Genomic DNA, 19,022 nt, shown 5'->3' with positions numbered 1-19,022 from the left:
GTTACACTTAATCTTAGTCATTCATTTTTTTAAATCCAACAGATTAAATAAGTGAAACTTAAAAGTTATTTAAGATTTATTTTTTTCTTTCATCACTTATTGCACTCACTCATTTGGCTCGTTAAATTTTAAAAAATAAATTGTTAAGATTAAATATAACTAGTATAACTTACTTTTGAGTGGAAAGGAATATGTCATTATATGTATATATATAAATAAAGCAAACTTATTAATCATGTATCATTAATAAGATGCTTTTCAAATACTTATTATTTATCATAATAAAGTCAAACATGAAGATGGTTCCCTTCCATATATATACACATGCCACTCTACTCCACCTTCATTACCATACTCCTCTCCACATTCTATTTGGGGTACCAAATAACTATGACCATTCTCTTCTTTTATGTTTGCCCCCACCACCACACATCACCCTTTCAATCACTGATTCCTATAAATCAACAACAACGTTGCAACATTTTTACATAATAATAATAATAATATTAAGGCCATATATCAAGCTGATTTTCTAAGCAAGAAAGCCACTTCTAAAGTGGCCACAGAATCTCACTGTTTTGGTTGTTTCTGATAAGGAAAATAATGAGTAGTATTATTGGTGGGGATATTGATAAAAGTAGTGGCATGGTTAGAAAGAAAAAGAATGGTTCTATTAGGTCCATTTTCATGCATGCTGATGGCCATGACTGGTTTCTTATGGTCTTCGGTTTCATTGGTGCCATTGGTGATGGCTTCTCTATCCCTTTGGTGTTGCTTATCACTAGCAAAATTATGAATAATATTGGTGGTTCATCTATCAACTCAGGAAGCACTTTCATCCAGAAAATGAATCAGGTTTTTCCTTAATTTATCACTTGCTTAATATGGTTCAAGACTTCTTAGTAATGATGATTTTGTACTTACTTTCGTATACACCATATTTCACACTTGTTTTATAACTATTGATCGTTGCACTTTCACGGTGGAAACCATATATGTCTTGTGAGTGATGATTACAAAATATGTATAAAAATAAGTGTTGAGGGAACTAATATGATGAAAGGAACAATTTTCATAAGGTTTTGAGTTTTGTTCTATTAACTTGTGATGCAGAATGCGGTGGATTTGCTATACTTGGCTATTGGATCTTTTGTTGCTTGCTTCTTGGGTGAGTTTCAGTCTTGCATACAACCCAAATACTATCTGAAACAGTTATGTTGTGACTCGATACGGCCACATCATTATGATTTGGTATCACATTATAATTGTGGTGTGAAGCGTCACCAAAATTATTTGAACACCCATTTTAAACAAATTCTTTACAGTTTGTTATATATCAAGTCATTTGGGAAGTTTTTAACACTGATCATATTTTCATACTAATTTTGGGCAACATCATTTTTACCTATTTTGTAATCATCAATAAACAGACTTTTAATATTTTACAAAACAAAAGTATGTTTTTTGTCAATGTTATAAAGTAAGAGTGATCACCTTTTTATACTAGTTTTGCCAACATCCTTCTTTGCATATTTTTAATTATAGATCAACATACCTTTAGTATTTTCCCAAACAAAAATATATTTTTTCAATGTCATAAAGTAAGAGTGAAAAGTGTTATGATTAAAAAAATTATGAGATGGACCTTTTCATAGTGGTTCAAATAACTTATAGATTAACTTGATTTTATTTGAGCCATAAAAAAGTGTTAACTTTTGGAATTTCAGAGGGATATTGTTGGACAAGAACAGGTGAAAGACAAGCTGCAAGAATGAGAGTTAGGTACTTAAAAGCAATTCTGAGACAAGAAGTTGCATACTTTGATTTGCATGTCACAAGCACTTCTGAAGTTATCACTAGTGTCTCTAATGATAGTCTTGTAATTCAAGATTGCCTTGCTGAAAAGGTATCATAAAAAAATCACAACTTTTTCTGCTTTGAACTATTATATATAAATTATCATGAGAGACTTAAATTGGCCACTAAACAATATATGAAAATATCCTTGAAAATTGTTTACTATAAATTATTATTAGAAATGTGACATTAATTGTTTTAATTTCTTCCAATTTAAAAACTATAGGCACCAAATTTTTTGACAAATATATCAATGTTTGCTGGGAGCTACATAGTGGCTTTTGCATTACTTTGGAGATTGGCAATAGTGGGGTTCCCTTTTGTGATTCTCCTTGTGATCCCTGGTTTAATTTATGGAAGAACATTAATGGGTTTGGCTAGGAAGATAAGAGAAGAATATAATAAAGCTGGTACAATAGCTGAACAAGCAATATCATCCATTAGAACTGTGTATTCTTTTGTTGGGGAAAACAAGACCATAGTTGCTTTCTCTGATTCTCTACAAGGGTCAGTTAAGTTAGGGTTAAAACAAGGCTTGGCTAAAGGGTTAGCCATTGGAAGCAATGGTGTTGTTTTTGCTATTTGGTCCTTTATGTCTTGGTATGGTAGCAGAATGGTTATGTATCATGGCTCTAAAGGAGGGACTGTTTTTGCTGTTGGAGCTTCTATATCTGTTGGTGGATTGTAAGTATACCTACCCTTAATAACATTTAATATTATATTTACTTAAAAAATGTTGATTTCCATTTGAAGTTTTATGTCATTATTACTTATTTTCATGAGTTACATTCTTAGTAGAGGTACTGGCCCCACCCTTTTAGTATATGAACGAGGATCCTCCGTCACAAAAACTCCCATTAAATCACATAAAAATATTATTTTATATTTTTCTTAATTTTTTTTTAAGTATGTGTCAAATTTTCATTGGATTGGGACACAATGAGACACAAAAAAGTGGGACAGTTGATCCCCATTCTTTAGTATTTCATGTAAAATTAATGAAATATTGATTTAAATTGTGGACAACATTACGCTTTGGTTTTAATAATATTGTTGTAGTGATCATTACAGTCGTATCACATAAGTTTGACACTAAATCACAATGGTGTGACTATAATGCAAATATATTGGACCACATTGGAGCAAATCAGGTCAATCAGACTGCAATGACTACAATTCGCATCACATAAGCCACTATCACAATAATCACAATCATAATCAGGATTGCAACCGTAATTTAAAACACTAATATCTAGTATTTTTTATACACAAACTTCATAAAAATATTTGCTACACATTCATGACAAATAATTATTCACTGAATTTTATACACTATTATTATATAATCCACCATTGATATTTAATCATTATTAATTTTTTAAATAAATAATATATAGTGTTTGTGTATAAATTTTTTTAGCAACTGTATATAGATTGTAGACTCCATTTTTATATGCATATAATAGATTCATGTATTGTGTTTTTTAAGTATAAATTTTGAAATAAGAGAACTATTAAGTGTAATTAAGTCAAATATTAACCTTAATCGTGCTAATTTACCTTAGTATTTAAGATTAAATGATGTTTGTTACCATATTATTTGTGACACAGAGCATTAGGCGCTGCTTTATCTAATGTGAAGTACTTCTCAGAAGCAAGCAGTGCAGCAGAACAAGTAATGGAAGTGATAAGAAGAGTTCCAAAGATTGATTCAGACAACATGGATGGTGATATTCTAGAGAATATTTCAGGAGAAGTTGAATTTGATAAGGTTAAATTTGCATACCCATCAAGGCCAGACAGCATTATATTGAACGATATGTGCTTAAAGGTTCAAGCAGGTAAGACATTGGCCTTAGTTGGTGGGAGTGGGTCAGGAAAATCAACAGTGATAGGACTTTTGCAAAGGTTTTATGACCCTATTGGAGGAGAGATAAGGGTTGATGGGGTTGCTATTAATAAGTTGCAAATAAAGTGGTTAAGGTCTCAAATGGGTTTGGTTAGTCAAGAACCTGTTTTATTTGGAACAAGTATTAAGGAGAATATACTTTTTGGAAGAGAGGATGCTAATGAAAATGAGATTGTGGAGTCTGCTAAAGCTTCCAATGCTCATAATTTCATCTCTATGTTGCCTAATGGATACAATACCCAAGTAAGTGCATCTTATCATCTCAAATTAGTGCATGCAGATTGGACATTTCAATTAGCACTTGTAAAACTAAAACATTATTTGGGTATAGTCTATTCATTCTCTAGAAAATGGTTCCAGACTAATCAGATTATTTACATTTACACTCTTAAGATTTTATTAAATTAAATGAGAGTCTCGTATATTAAGTCGCTCATTTTATAGTAAATCTATTCATTTTTCTCTCTTTATTATGTGTAATTTCTATATTTGGTGTCTAACTCAATTGCACAAATTTTTTTACCTTGTAACACAAGGTAATTATGGAGTTATGTTTATACTACAATCACTCCAGCTATTGAACACCCAAAATCTATTTTTCAAGTTATACTTTCTTGCATATCATATTTATGCATCAATTTACCATCATGGCATTAGTCTAGTGGTATAAGGTCACACTAGATAATCAGGATGACCAAAATATCAATAATTTAAATTCCTGAGAGTGACACTTGTGGGAGGGACAATCACACGTTCCGAAAGAGATTAGTTTTTTATTCATAACATATCATTAGTAATACCAACAAAATTTGACTCCATCAAATTCACCTTAAAATACATGGTATTGCTTATTTTAATACTCTTTAACCCTTATTTCATCATATGGTGTCTATATAATGTGTCTCAACTCTCATCCAATGTTAAAAGATATATACATAATAGTATAATACAGTTACTCATACCCACTTAACAAAATGCTTCTTATTATAATTAGTTAGCACAAGTGTTAAAATCGTTAATCAATGATGACTCAACCCTTTGAGCCAATTTAGATGACAGCTGCTTTTAAAAAGTAAGGAAGCTTTATGGTTAATTTCATATAAATTTTTTCCAGAAAACTAGGTTTCTAAAGGATTAAAATCTTGTATAGTATTTTATCCACACAAAAAAGCACTCTATGAAGTAGTCATTCATAACCATAACCATGGATCATGTGCTTCATTTATTAAAAGCATATAGTTGAATTCTTTTTATTTATTTTTCGGAAAATAGCATATGGTTAAATTTTAAATAAAATAGTTTATGCATTCTAAATGTTTTTTACATGATACACATATCATCCACTTATTCATGATATACTAGTTGTATAAAAGACTTTACAAGAGTCATAGATATTAAGCTTTAAATTTCAATAAGACTATTTAAACACTTTTTATTAGTTACAAAGTATACTAAAATTCTACTCATCCTTCAACCAAAATCATCTCCAGTAATAGAAAGTCAAATTCTTATTTTTATACTTATAATAAAGGATAAATATATCATATTATTATATTTAAAGGATAAAAATATTATATCCTTATATTTTTTTTATATTATATGTAATATCCTTATATTTTTCATGTTATTTGTAGTATATTTGCATCTCCATTACCGGAGAGAGTATCATAACTTATCTTGTTATAGATGGGATAGAATAGTTGACAATGATGTTTAGGGACATGGATGATTGTATCTTTGAATGGTTTGGTGCATTAATGGAGAGTGCATGTTAATAGCAACTAATAATTGGGTCGTCCACAAGCATAAAGCACCCCCATCTAATTTCTTCCAATTGCAAACCATCAAATGGCCTTTTCAAGAATTAAATTCCCAAAATAGGCACCATCTTTTTTTTATTATATATCCTAATTTGCAGTCAAATTAGGACCACAAAGCATCTATGTGACTATGTCAATATATTTTTTCTTCTCTAGAATATGCCAAAACTATCTTCACTATCCTTTTTTTATATTACTATCTTAGTTTTGTTTAGTATTTGCAAGGGAAAATAAATAGAATTTAAACAAAAAATACAAAGAACCAAAAATACTTATTATATATCATATCATTCATATTTGATTATTATTAACTCTAATATAAATTAATAATTATGTATGTATAAATCATTGACACTTCATATATCTCTATATGTTATTTAAAAAATTAAACCTAATGAAAATGGTAAAGGGATATGCAAAACATTCTTAGATAGATAACTCCTAAAGCAAAATACATGAGACCTTAATGGTTGACTTCCTTTCTATTTTTTCCCTAAATAGGTGGAGACTGTGACATGCTTCCTTTTTCACACTACCTAAACTACCTAACTCTATCATGAATTTCTATAATTGTTTAATTCATTCCGCACCTCCTATTATATTATAGTATGCTAAATCATGACATGACATTATCTAATATAACAATTACTAGACTAAACCTCCATATATTTTCCAAAAAAAGAATTAATGATTTCCTTGGAAATATGTTTACAAAACTTTTTTTTATTTAGTCGATATATCATTACCCTATGGTAAAGAACTAATTTTTTCGGGTATGTGGTTACCCTCCTAACAAGTCTCACTCAAAGAAATCAAACTTTTAATATTTTGATCTATCTGACGATCTACTAAGGTCTTATACTACTTAAATCAACGTCTTATTAGTAAGTGAATTTCATGTTTTTTTTTTTTGATGAAGTATGAATTTGATTTTGATCATAAGTGAGTTTGTACTATGTTATCATAAAATGTTACATGTTTTACGTGTACATAGGTTGGTGAAAGAGGAGTTCAAATGTCTGGTGGACAAAAACAAAGAATAGCAATTGCTAGAGCAATTATAAAAAAACCAAGAATCCTTCTCCTTGATGAAGCAACAAGTGCATTAGACTCAGAATCTGAAAGAATTGTGCAAGAAGCTCTAGACAAAGCAGCATTAGGAAGAACTACAATTATCATAGCTCACAGATTATCCACTATTCGAAATGCAGATACTATAGCTGTTATGCAAAATGGAAAAATCATGGAAATGGGGTCACATAATGAACTTATACAAAATGTTCATGGTCTTTATACTTCACTAATTCATCTTCAGCAAATAGAAAACACAAAAGGTGACCAAGATGATTATAATAACACTTACCCTCTTCCTAATTCATCTATATTATCAAATAGAGAAAACATGCACAACACTAGTAGCCGAAGACTATCAATTGTGAGTCGTTCTAGTAGCGCGAATTCAGCGCTGCGCGCTTCGATCAATGATGGTGATGATGTTGAAGATGTTGTAGAGGATGACAAGTTACCTGTTCCTTCATTTTGGAGGTTGCTGGCATTGAATTTACCTGAGTGGAAGCAAGCATGTTTGGGATGCTTGAATGCATTGTTTTTTGGTGCTGTTCAACCTACTTATGCATTTGCAATGGGTTCAATGATATCTGTTTATTTTCTAACAGATCATGAGGAGATTAAGAAGAAGACAATGATATATTCTCTGTGTTTTTTGGGATTAGCTGTGTTCTCTTTGGTTGTTAATATCTTACAGCATTATAATTTTGCTTACATGGGTGAGTACTTGACCAAAAGGGTGAGAGAGAGAATGTTTTCTAAAATTCTCACTTTTGAGGTTGGGTGGTTTGATCAGGATCAGAATTCCACTGGTGCTGTTTGCTCTAGACTTGCAAAAGATGCCAATGTGGTAAGTTTTTACTTTTATTTTTGCATGAAGTTTTCATTCACTCTTATACGTTACCTTATCATTACATGTGTAACAATAGCTTCACCTATTATAGTTTCACTAATCAACTGTTACACATGTTATAACACCAAACTTTTTTTTTTTGAGTAATATTCATGTTGGACCTTATGTTTTATTGGGTATGCATTGTACTTGTATCCTTTGGGTATGCCATTCTTGTAGCTTTTTTTTGTATAACCAATGTATTCCTTCATCCTATGGATAAGGAACTAATCCCTTTTCGGGTGTTTGGCCATCCCTCTCGACAAGTATCACTTATAAGAATCAAACATTTGACTTTTTAGTCATTCTAGGGATCCAACAGGGCCTTACATCACTAGATCAATGCCTTGTTGCTTGCCTGATTGTGATTCAATTATTGGCAATTCATTTTTTGTAACTTTGTCTTTACTTGGTGATGTTTTGACATTACAGGTAAGGTCATTAGTAGGAGACAGAATGGCTCTATTGGTACAAACAATCTCAGCAGTGGTAATAGCCTGCACAATGGGCTTGATCATTGCATGGAGATTAGCCATTGTTATGATAGCAGTTCAGCCCATTATCATAGCATGCTTCTACACAAGACGTGTCTTACTCAAAAGCATGTCAGAAAAGGCCATAAAGTCCCAAGATGAAAGTAGCAAGCTAGCTGCAGAAGCTGTTTCCAACCTTAGAACCATTACTGCTTTCTCTTCTCAAGATAGAATCCTCAAAATGCTAGAAAAAGCCCAAGAAGGCCCAAGAATAGAGAGCATTAGACAATCATGGTTTGCAGGACTTGGGCTTGCATGTTCCCAGAGCCTCACATCATGCACATGGGCCTTAGATTTTTGGTATGGTGCCAAGCTTATCTCACATGGGTACATCACAAGTAAGCAACTTTTTGAGACCTTCATGATATTGGTAAGCACAGGTAGGGTCATTGCTGATGCAGGTAGCATGACTAGTGACCTTGCTAAAGGAGCAGATGCTGTGGGCTCAGTTTTTGCAGTCCTTGATAGGTACTATTATAATATCTAAAATACCGACAATTATATTAGACGAAATATTTCTTATACAATCTACATTGAGAAGACGAGAACTTTAGAACAACTTTTAACTTTATAATACAGAGTATCAATATTTTGTGGTATATAACACTTCTTCTTTTATAAAACTCCTATCTTATAGTTTCATATATTTCCTACCTAAACCCTTTATTTAAACAGGTACACAAAAATTGAGCCTGATGACACAGAAGGTTACAAGCCAGAGAAGTTAAGAGGCCAAATTGAACTAAATGATGTCCATTTTGCATATCCAGCTAGGCCTAATGTAATGATCTTCCAAGGCTTCTCAATGAAAATTGATGCTGGAAAATCAACAGCATTGGTAGGACAAAGTGGTTCAGGCAAGTCAACAATAATAGGCTTAATAGAGAGATTCTATGATCCACTAAAAGGGACAGTAACATTAGATGGTAGAGACATAAAGTCCTATCACCTAAGATCACTTAGGACTCACATTGCACTAGTGAGTCAAGAACCAACATTGTTTGGTGGGAGCATAAGGGATAACATTGCATATGGATCTTCTGATAATAAAACTAATGAAGCTGAGATAATAGAAGCATCAAGGGCTGCAAATGCACATGACTTCATTGCAAGCTTGAAAGAAGGTTATGACACATTCTGTGGTGACAAAGGTGTGCAACTTTCTGGGGGTCAGAAGCAAAGAATTGCAATAGCAAGGGCCATATTAAAGAACCCTGAGGTGTTGCTTATGGATGAAGCTACAAGTGCACTTGATAGTCAATCTGAGAAGCTTGTGCAAGATGCATTGGAAAAGGTTATGGTAGGAAGGACTAGTGTTGTTATAGCACATAGATTGAGCACTATACAAAATTGTGATGTGATTGCTGTGTTGGATAAAGGAAATGTTGTGGAAAAAGGAACACATTCTTCTTTGTTGGGTAAGGGACCAAGTGGAGCTTATTACTCTTTAGTAAGTCTTCAAAGAAGACCATCAAACTAATTAACTAAAGAAAATAAAGTATCTTCCCATATCAAAAGATAAGTTATTTTCTCCTGCCAATAAAATCATGACATGTGTCTTATTTAATTATTTTCTACAAAATTATTTCTAAAAACTAAAAGAGTACACATGCCATGATTTTAGTGGCCGGAGGAGATAACTTATCTCCTAGCATGAGGATATACTTTATTCTCTTAACAAAAACCATACCAACTTCATTTACCTGTTTGATATTTACTAATACACCTCTTTTTTTGAGTTTGAGGGGTGATTTAGATACAAAAGAGGGGGTTATTTTGGTTATGGTGAATGAAGGGAGATGGTACTTTCAACTTGTGTGATATATTTGTATCAATATACTTATCCCTAATGTTATTCATGCGTGAAATGTATATAAATTATGTAAGGGACTTAAGGGTGGATGTTCCTTTATCTATCAGCATGGATGAAGTAAAATGTTTCCTTAACAACTTGATATGATATTTTGAGTTAGTATGATAGCAATGTCATGAAATATAGAACAACAAAAAATAAAACAGGAGTTAAGTTAGTTTTTTAAACTCAGTCCAGGGTCTAATAAAAGTGCATAATTGAGTCATGCCAAATTAATGTTTAAATTATAATTTTTTATTTTTTTTAAAAGATGAGCCATGTTATATAAATGAATAATTTTTTATTGCACATAATAATTCTTATAAATTAAATTTTTTAAATTAATAACCTTAGAATTATGTTATACAATATATAATTTTATAATATCCTCTTACAACATATAATTTAGTTATTCATATCCTTCACTTATTTTTGGTTTTTTATACATGAGTGCATTTAAAAAATCAAAATACCAAGAAACAACTTTTTTTGTTGTATTTTATGTATAAATATAATTGATAAGCTCAAAACATAGTTTCACACTAGTCGGAAAAACATTTGTGGATGAAATGAGTTTTAATACAGTAAGAGACATTTTTACACTTGTAAGATAGTGATTTGCTGTCATATATTCCTTTAAGATGATCACAGATTGCAATCTATTTCTGACCTTAAATGAAGCTATATTGAGATAGAGATTGTGGCCAAAGATTGAAGATTTATTTTTATGTTAGAAACATTCTAAATAAGCACTCTTCACAAAGGGCTAATACTTACAACTTCATGGTCACATTTTCTTCCACACAAAATGTTGTACAAAACATCAAAATTGATTTTTGTTGTTGTCATTAATCTTTCATTCTATAATTTGTTTGCATATTATTCTAATGCATATCCTTTCTCAACCCAAGATAGATGGATCATAGATGAATCAACAGGGCAACGTTTCAAGCTAGTTTGTGCCAATTGGGCTGGTCACCTTCAACCAATGTTACCAGAAGGACTTGATAAACAACCATTAAGGTACCTTGTTGCACAAGTTGTTAAAAACAAGTTCAATTGTATTCGTCTAACCTATGCAGTTTATATGTGGACACGTTATGGTAATCACATTGTGGAAGATACATTGAAGTATTTGGATATACCTGAGGTGGTGAAAGGGATAGAAAAAACTAACCCATCTTTGTTGAAGATGACTCACATACAAGTTTTTGATTTGGTGGTTAAAGAACTTGGTGCTTATAATGTGAAGGTGCTGTTGGATAATCATGTTAGTGAGCCAAAATGGTGTTGTAATAAGAATGATGAAAATGGATTCTTTAATGACAGAAATTTCAAACCTGTGGAATGGTTGCAAGGCCTTCATTTAGCAGCCAAACACTTTTCTGGAAATTCTGCTGTATGTATTATATATACACTTTATAGTTTATATCAACTTTTCTATTTACTCACATATTTTTGTGCACCACTTACTTGTATTCATGGTCTGCATGCAAAAAAGTATTTTGGTGGAATCAAAATATCTCACTTTTTAACTTTCATCTATCCACCTGGTAGTAGAGTCAATCTTCCAACCGACATAAAACAGTTACCATTATATTTTATTCCATCCCATTTTAGCATGTATATCAAACCAAACACACTACCTTCAACCTGTGTGTGATATATTTTTATAACTTAATAGCTACCTAACAAAAGTCTTAAACCAAAGTTCCAAAGTTCTCTTTATATGGTCAAAAGAGTGTAATACAATGTTGTTCTCTCTGATTCCATTATTAGAGTGGAATCAAAGTATCTCCCTTTTAGCTCTTATGTCTTAATATTTATAGGATCTGTCAAGCATAAAATAGAACTTATATGCATTGTCTCATTCCAAATGATCAAAACCTACATAGCTGTGCAAATATCTTTTTTCAAATTTATATTTCTACACATAATAGATATCTTAAACCCACACTCTCTTTTTTCATGGACAAAAAATGGTGACAACTATTTGGTTGTGCATTGCTTTTGAACAACACAGGTGGTGGCAATGAGCTTGAGGAATGAATTGCGTGGTCCGCGCCAAAATGAGGGTGATTGGTACAATTACATGGCACAAGGAGCAGCAGCTATTCATAAGACCAATGCAGAGGTTCTAGTGGTTGTCTCAGGTTTGAATTATGACACTGAGTTTCAATTCCTAAAGAAGAAACCAATGAAGATAGACTTAGGCAAAAAACTGGTGTATGAGACACATTTGTATTCTTGGTCCGGTGTTGGGACTCTCAAATTGAAAGATATATGGACTTCACAACCATTAAACAGGATATGTGCTAATAGCATTGAAGGGTTAGAGAACCAAGCAGGGTTTCTTACCACTGGTAAGGATGCAGCACCTTTAATCTTGAGTGAGTTTGGTTTTGATCAGCTAGGTTCTACAGTGTCAGATAACAAGTTTTTGACTTGCCTTCAAACCTACCTTGTTGAGAAGGATTTGGATTGGTGCTTGTGGGCATTCCATGGTGGCTATTACCTAAGAGAGGACAAAGTTCATCCTGATGAGTCCTTTGGTGTATTAGATGCCTCTTGGAAAAGGTTAAGATACCCAAACTTCAGTGACAAGTTTCAACTTCTGCAAAGAAAAAATCAAGGTAACCCTCTTGTTACTTAGCAAAATGGAAAGCAATGAAGAAATTATTAGATGGTACAGGATTAATGTTTCAGAAATCATTTGTATAATTGATTCCACTGTAATAATTTCATGTATATAAATATAAAATCTATATACACTAGCATTTAACCAAAGCTATATTGTTGATACAGATCCTAGTTCCAAAATTTCCAATGAATATATCTTGTATCACCCCTTAAGTGGTCAATGTGTCCAAGTAAATAGAAAGAATAAAGTTGAAGTTGGTAGCTGTAGGACAAAAGATAGATGGATGCATGATGCAGATGGGGCTCATATCCTTTTGGTCAGCAATAAGAAGTGCCTAACTGCAACTAGAGAAGGAATTCCGACAATGATTTCTGATGATTGCAACAAGAGTTCTTGGAAATCTGTATCACTTTCCAAGCTACATTTGGCAACCACAGATCAAAATGGAGAGCAATTTTGTTTGCAGAAGGACTCAAACTCGTCACGCATTGTGACTTCAAAATGTATTTGCATTCAAGATGATTCTACATGTTTAGATGATCCTCAAAACCAGTGGTTTAAGCTTGTCCCAACCAATGTATAGTTTGGTCTTTGAATGCATACTCAAAGATAACTATGAGAGTAACCGGGAGTGGTGATAACACCCTCCAAGAGTGACTATATTCGGATCCCACATATTATTTTATAATCAAGTGTGTAATATTACATTCTGGTTTATATATTTATACAACCTTTACCATTTCACATATATTATTACAGCAATTCTCTGCTAATGGTACCTAAATGAATGCTTTTTCACACTGTATATATATAGTGTGCTATGTCCATTGATTCTATCCATCCCTCAGCAATAGATTCAGGTAGCTATGAAAACATCCATAAAATGAAAAATCAGAAAATAATATAAAATATGGACACGAGATTGGGTGTTCTCATAGAGAAGATTTTTCATAAACTGCTAAAAGTAGCAACATATTTGTTCCATCGTGGTATCTGGACCGGTTACTAGCCAGCCAACTCATAAAACCATGACCCATTAAAGAGCAAATAAGATTCGGTTCACATAGCATTCGATCACTCTCGGGTGGTTGGCCTATACGTGAAGGGACTACAATGAGAGAACATGGCTTAGTCAGCATCTGCAGAATCACAGACCTCTGTTACAGAATTGTCACACCGCCTAAACAGCATAGATCTCTACTAAGAACTGTAACGCCACTTGAACAGCAGCACACTACTGTAGAGTTGAACATGTCGTCCGAAACACTGCGAGTTACCCTTTGCCACATCGCAAAATGACCCACCGTGGATAAAGCACTTTACCAGCCAAAGCATAGGCAGGGCATGGCAGCCCACGCATGTCGGAGATAGACTTGACAGGATTGCTCGTCATTATTAAAGCATCCCCATAGAATATACCATACTCTCAACATCCCTATAAATAGAGAATACCCCTTATAAGGAAATATATATATACTCTCACTTATATTCTTGAATCCTCATATTCTCCTTACATATCTTTACTCGTATTGACTTGAGCGTTGAAGTGCTTTTTTCAGGTACCCACTCAGGCGGTTCAAAGTCGACTCTTGCCCGAATTCAGTAGACAAGTCAGCATTTTAGCCCTACCCCCACTGTAGAGAAGAACATTGGCGCCATGTGTGGCTTACCTTCACCAACAAACATGTCCAAATCACGACATCCCTTCTCTCAACCCCCAATCCAACATAAAACCTTCTAACCAAGCCGACAGAACTAATGACACAACCGCCAGACCACCAAAACCTACCACCCAACAATTCTTTCAAATGAATGAAAGACAAAAACACCTCATCCAACAACAAACCCAGATGTTGAATGAACTCCGCCAATCCAAAACAAACACCAGCTATAGACCATCCATACCGACTTAAGAAGCATATGAACCTAAGTCAGTTGGTGAGTCCTATCCCACTTAGAGGACAACACACCCCAAAGCCAAATCCACCATTAATCTTGCATCACCATCAGAGCACAACCGATGTGGGGTCAAGCATTCCTTCACAGTAGGCAATAATGTATTCCACTCTGCCAGCCCAACTTGCTTGCCCCACAAATATAGACTAGCATATTGAACCACTTTGTAAGACCATTTGAACGCTTTCAAGGCAATGCTCTTTCATGGAGCATCATACCCGTTCATGTGTCGTGTTTTCCCCCTAAATTGAAACACACAACTTTGTAATGGTTCACCCACCTAGAACCAACTCCATCAAGGAGTAGTCTCGTTCTTCCAATACCTTGTCCGACATCGAGGAACGTGCCTATTTGCCTCTATATACTTTGGTTTTGTAACATATTTTGTAGGCATGTGCCTATTCGCCTCTATGTATATTGGTTTTGTAACATATTTTAAACTCTCAGTTGTATGCATGCTTACAATTTAGCTTTTTGTAAGTCAAATGTGCCTATTCACACGCGGCCTACGAAAAGCTAAATAGTAATACAATAATACAATCAGAGTCCAAAACATAAAAACATAATACGCGGTTCTCTTTGGTATGGGTACATATACGTGGTATACAGTACACTATTTTATCAAATATAGAGTATGGTAAGGGTATACAAATACTTGTTACATGGTACACTATTCTATCAAATATATACTATGGTTAACGTTTATCGTAGCTTTTTTTTCTCTCTAATAACATAACAAAACAGAAAAGCATAAAAAAATTATTCCCATTACATGAATGTATTAATCGTAGATAGAGAATAAGCTAGTAGAAAGCATAAAAGAAACTCACCCATAATGGTCAACAGTAACTCAACAGACTAGTTCCTAATTCTTATAGAAGAGCTTGAAACACCATTCAACCCACAACTAATATCTCTGTTTTTCTCCTCTAGACGCTTATGTTTATGGTGTTGTGCATTTTTATTGATTCATTCAATGACGTTGATCCTTCAAAATGAAAGACAACTATCAATCAAAGTAATAATTATTTCGAGCATTTCCTTTCACTTATGATATGTTGTTCCAATCTATTTCATTTTACTTCTGATATGTGGTTCCAATCCGTTTCATCTTACTTATGATATGTAGTTCCAATCCGTTTCATCTTACTTATGATATGTAGTTCCATTCCATTTCATTTTACTTATGATTCTTTTGGTATAATGTCTTTTAGTTAAATATTTTTAGTTTGTTCTCCCTATTCAATTAATTGACTACTAATATATATTTAATAAGAATTGTGTTTCAACTATATTATAAATATACATTAAACTATATGTCGTGATTGTTTTTTGCATAATCTATATACCTGGGGGATGTGTAAGGGAAAGACGTGTCCTTCCCTACATGGTGGCTGCCTAGCCTGCCACCCCACATGCCTCCCCACCTCTCTCCATTCTTAGTTTGTAATATATTTTGTCTTTTTAGGGTTTATATGGGAGTTAGATTTTGAAGGAGAATGAAGGGAAAAGGAAGTGTTAAGCGTCAAATTGGTAAGTAAATTCATAAGCTTTTGGGGCACTTAGTGTATATTTATGACGTAACTGTGTAAAATTCCTGATAACTTAGTAATCTTGTCCTATGAAGAAAATTTTATGTGTTTATGTTGTTTCAAGATAAGATTTAAGAAAAAAAATGAGAAAAAGATGAAGATTGGTACTTTTGAGCATCACAAACTTTGCTCAAGCGAGGATAGGGTCACCCAAACCACAAATAGAAGAAATATCACCATAAATCACTGATGTCCCTCGCCCAAGTGAGGGATTGTCGCCCAAGCGATAATTGGAGCAAAAAGGACATGACGTCAGGCCTAATCCTGGCTTAAGCGAGGGATCCATGCCCAAGCGAGTTATCCTCGCCCAAACGAGGGTTGTCTTGGGGTCTGAAATCCTCTTATTTACTCGCCCAAGCGAGAATCTCTAGCTTGGGCGAGGGCTTGGAAGTTGGAACTGATATTGGCGGTTTTCAGAAGGCAGAGGGGTCGCTATTCATTTTCATAACAGATTTAGCATGGAAAGAGAGAGAAAAACAAGGGGATTAGGATAGAAATCGTGGAAATGATTCTACTTCACATTATTCCTTGTATAATCTCATGATCAAAGTGTTGTAATGGCAAGGATGAGTGGCTAGTTCTTCGTTGTTGGGATTTGAAATGTAATCTTCTTATCTTGTACTTCTGGATTCAATTATAATATAATTGTTATTTGATTTTGGGAAGTTTATCCCGTTCTTAATGCATTAATTTAATTAGCTACTGCATTCTTGTTCTTGGGTTCAAGTTTAATTGGAAAGTTAAACGTGATACCTGATTTGAATTATCTTCCTTGATACATTATTGTTTCAGGAATGAATAATGATATATGAATTGTTTTTACATTGTTTTTAATGCTAGTTAATCAGTCAATTAGACAAGGAATTGGTAATTGAGTGATTATCTAAAGATTTTACACTCAAGGAATTGACGTAAATGAATTGCCGAAAATGTGCATCAAAATCAATAACTTCACAAGTTGCTTGGAATTGAATCTATGGATGTCAAAAGGGAAAGATGATGAATTTCGATCCCAACTCTTTTAAATTTTCAGTCAACCTTATATTTTAATTTAACCTTGTTACAAAACCATTATCAAATTATCAAACAAATTTGTGTAAATAGTTGCTCAAGTAAGTCTTGTAGGAATTAGTGTAAATCCAATATGCTCCCTGCGGACGATATCCCGGTACTTTACCGAATTTTATTGCTTGGACGATACGGCGCGCGCTTGCCGTTCCATAAAATATCTAACAAGTTTTTGGCGCCACTTCCGGGGAGCAATGTGCGATTTATATTAGTTTCTGAAGATAGTTCATTGAGTAGTTGTAATTAATTTTTATTTTTTTGTAAGTAATTTTCATTTTTATTACACTTTGTGCTAACATTTGTTGTAGTCTTCTCATTTATGCTTTTGAGATGAAAGGTTATTGAGGATCAATTGCAGTTTAATCCTAAGATTGAACGATCATCCAAGAGCAACAAGAAGAAAGCAAAAGACAAGAAGAAGCAGGGTACTCAAGAGGCACAATCTAGTTATCAACAGACAACAATCTCAGAACCTCAATCTAAAAAAATGGAGAATTCAAATGCTGCAAATGGAAATAATGAGAGACTTAATCCTCCAAGAAGGACATTAGGTGATTATGCAATGTATCAAGGTTTGAGGCACTACTCAAGCATTGTTATTCCACACACAAAGAGAACAATAGAAATTAAGCTAGCATATCTGAATCTAGTCTGAGGCACTACTCAAGCATTGTTATTCGGGGCATTACACTAAACTATTCAGCACTTCAAAAGTATCTGACACAGATACCCTACCCCAAAAAGCAAAACAGAAAAGGAAATGACTTCAACAGGGGCACTAGAACCCTTCGCTCGGATCCTCCTCCATCTCGGAGTTAGAGGAGAGATCTACCACTTCAATGGAGTCCTATATACATATCAACTCCACACAATCCTCTTCATCAGCTTCCAGCTCCTCCTTAGCTTCCATCTCCTCCACCATGTCATAGGTTGAATTTTGCGACCTAATCCATGTTCTCACATATGCTTGATGTAACTCCGTGTTTTTCATATCACTTTTAATTAAGTAATTATTATTAATGGATTAATTATAGAAATTAATCAATAATGTTATAGGCTAAACCTCAATTGAGTTTTAGTCTTGTATTGTGATTGTCTTGCTTGCTGTTGAAAGCGTATCTCGGTGTTTTTTATTGGGAGTTTTCTTCTCTCAACAAATCGTCCTGACAGCAGTGTCAATTTGTTGAAAGATTAATACTCTAATTTTCGTTATGTTCCTTTTGTAAGTAAGAGAACTCGATTTTATTCTTTGTTCGTCATCTCGGCTTTGTTGAAATAAATTCCAACGCCGGTATAATGATTTCAAGAATATTCCAGTTACAACTTATTTTCTTAATAATCATGTGAATGAGTCATTCCTTCTTTGCCCTATCTCGGCTTTGTTAGAATAAATTCTAACGCTGATATAATGGTATCGAAGCAATTACCTGTTACATAATTATTAAGTACCTTTGAATACCATCTTGGTTTTGTGGAATAAATTCCAACACCGTTTTAATAACATTCTAATATATAAAAGTGACGAATAGTTAGTTGTTAGATACAAATAAATAAACAAAGAACAAAAGAATAATAAATTTAGTGACTTTTTATTTATTTACTCCCTTTCGGGTTCATTTTATTAACAAACCAAACTTCTTCCTTAAGGAAGGTTGGTATTAAAGAATAAATAAAATGCGGAAAATAAATAACAATATATAAAAGTTAGTAAGTTAGTTTCATCACTTTTGTATATTAAAAGGTGTTTTTAACAAATAAATTTATTGATAACACTTTATTATTTTACAATTTACACCTCTTTCAAGATTCAATTGTAGTATAGTATAGGGTTATG

The 19,022-nt window shown here is 33.3% G+C and overlaps 2 protein-coding genes across 4 annotated transcripts; both read left to right on the top strand.

Annotated features, from left to right (window-relative positions):
- On the top strand, nt 370-10,014 carry LOC109336383 (ABC transporter B family member 15-like). 3 transcript variants are annotated; one of them, XM_019572948.1, is made up of 9 exons: nt 370-855; nt 1,114-1,168; nt 1,728-1,906; nt 2,084-2,541; nt 3,469-4,009; nt 6,581-7,504; nt 7,979-8,547; nt 8,755-9,559; nt 9,754-10,014. In XM_019572948.1, exons 1-8 carry the CDS (start codon nt 604-606, stop codon nt 9,557-9,559), a joined length of 3,783 nt encoding a protein of 1,260 aa, XP_019428493.1. In that variant the 5' UTR covers nt 370-603; the 3' UTR covers nt 9,754-10,014. The 3 variants fall into 3 exon arrangements, with proteins under 3 accessions (XP_019428493.1, XP_019428491.1, XP_019428490.1); XM_019572946.1 differs by having other exon boundaries at nt 8,755-9,562; nt 9,768-10,014; XM_019572945.1 differs by having other exon boundaries at nt 8,755-9,563; nt 9,758-10,014.
- LOC109336384 (endoglucanase/exoglucanase B-like) lies at nt 10,661-13,368 on the top strand. Its single transcript, XM_019572949.1, has 3 exons — nt 10,661-11,330; nt 11,955-12,564; nt 12,737-13,368. Exons 1-3 carry the CDS (start codon nt 10,740-10,742, stop codon nt 13,153-13,155), a joined length of 1,620 nt encoding a protein of 539 aa, XP_019428494.1. The 5' UTR covers nt 10,661-10,739; the 3' UTR covers nt 13,156-13,368.

This window comes from Lupinus angustifolius, chromosome LG20 (genome assembly GCF_001865875.1).
Source record: "Lupinus angustifolius cultivar Tanjil chromosome LG20, LupAngTanjil_v1.0, whole genome shotgun sequence".
Taxonomy (NCBI): Eukaryota; Viridiplantae; Streptophyta; class Magnoliopsida; order Fabales; family Fabaceae; genus Lupinus; species Lupinus angustifolius.
This window is presented reverse-complemented; position numbering and strand designations above follow the sequence as displayed.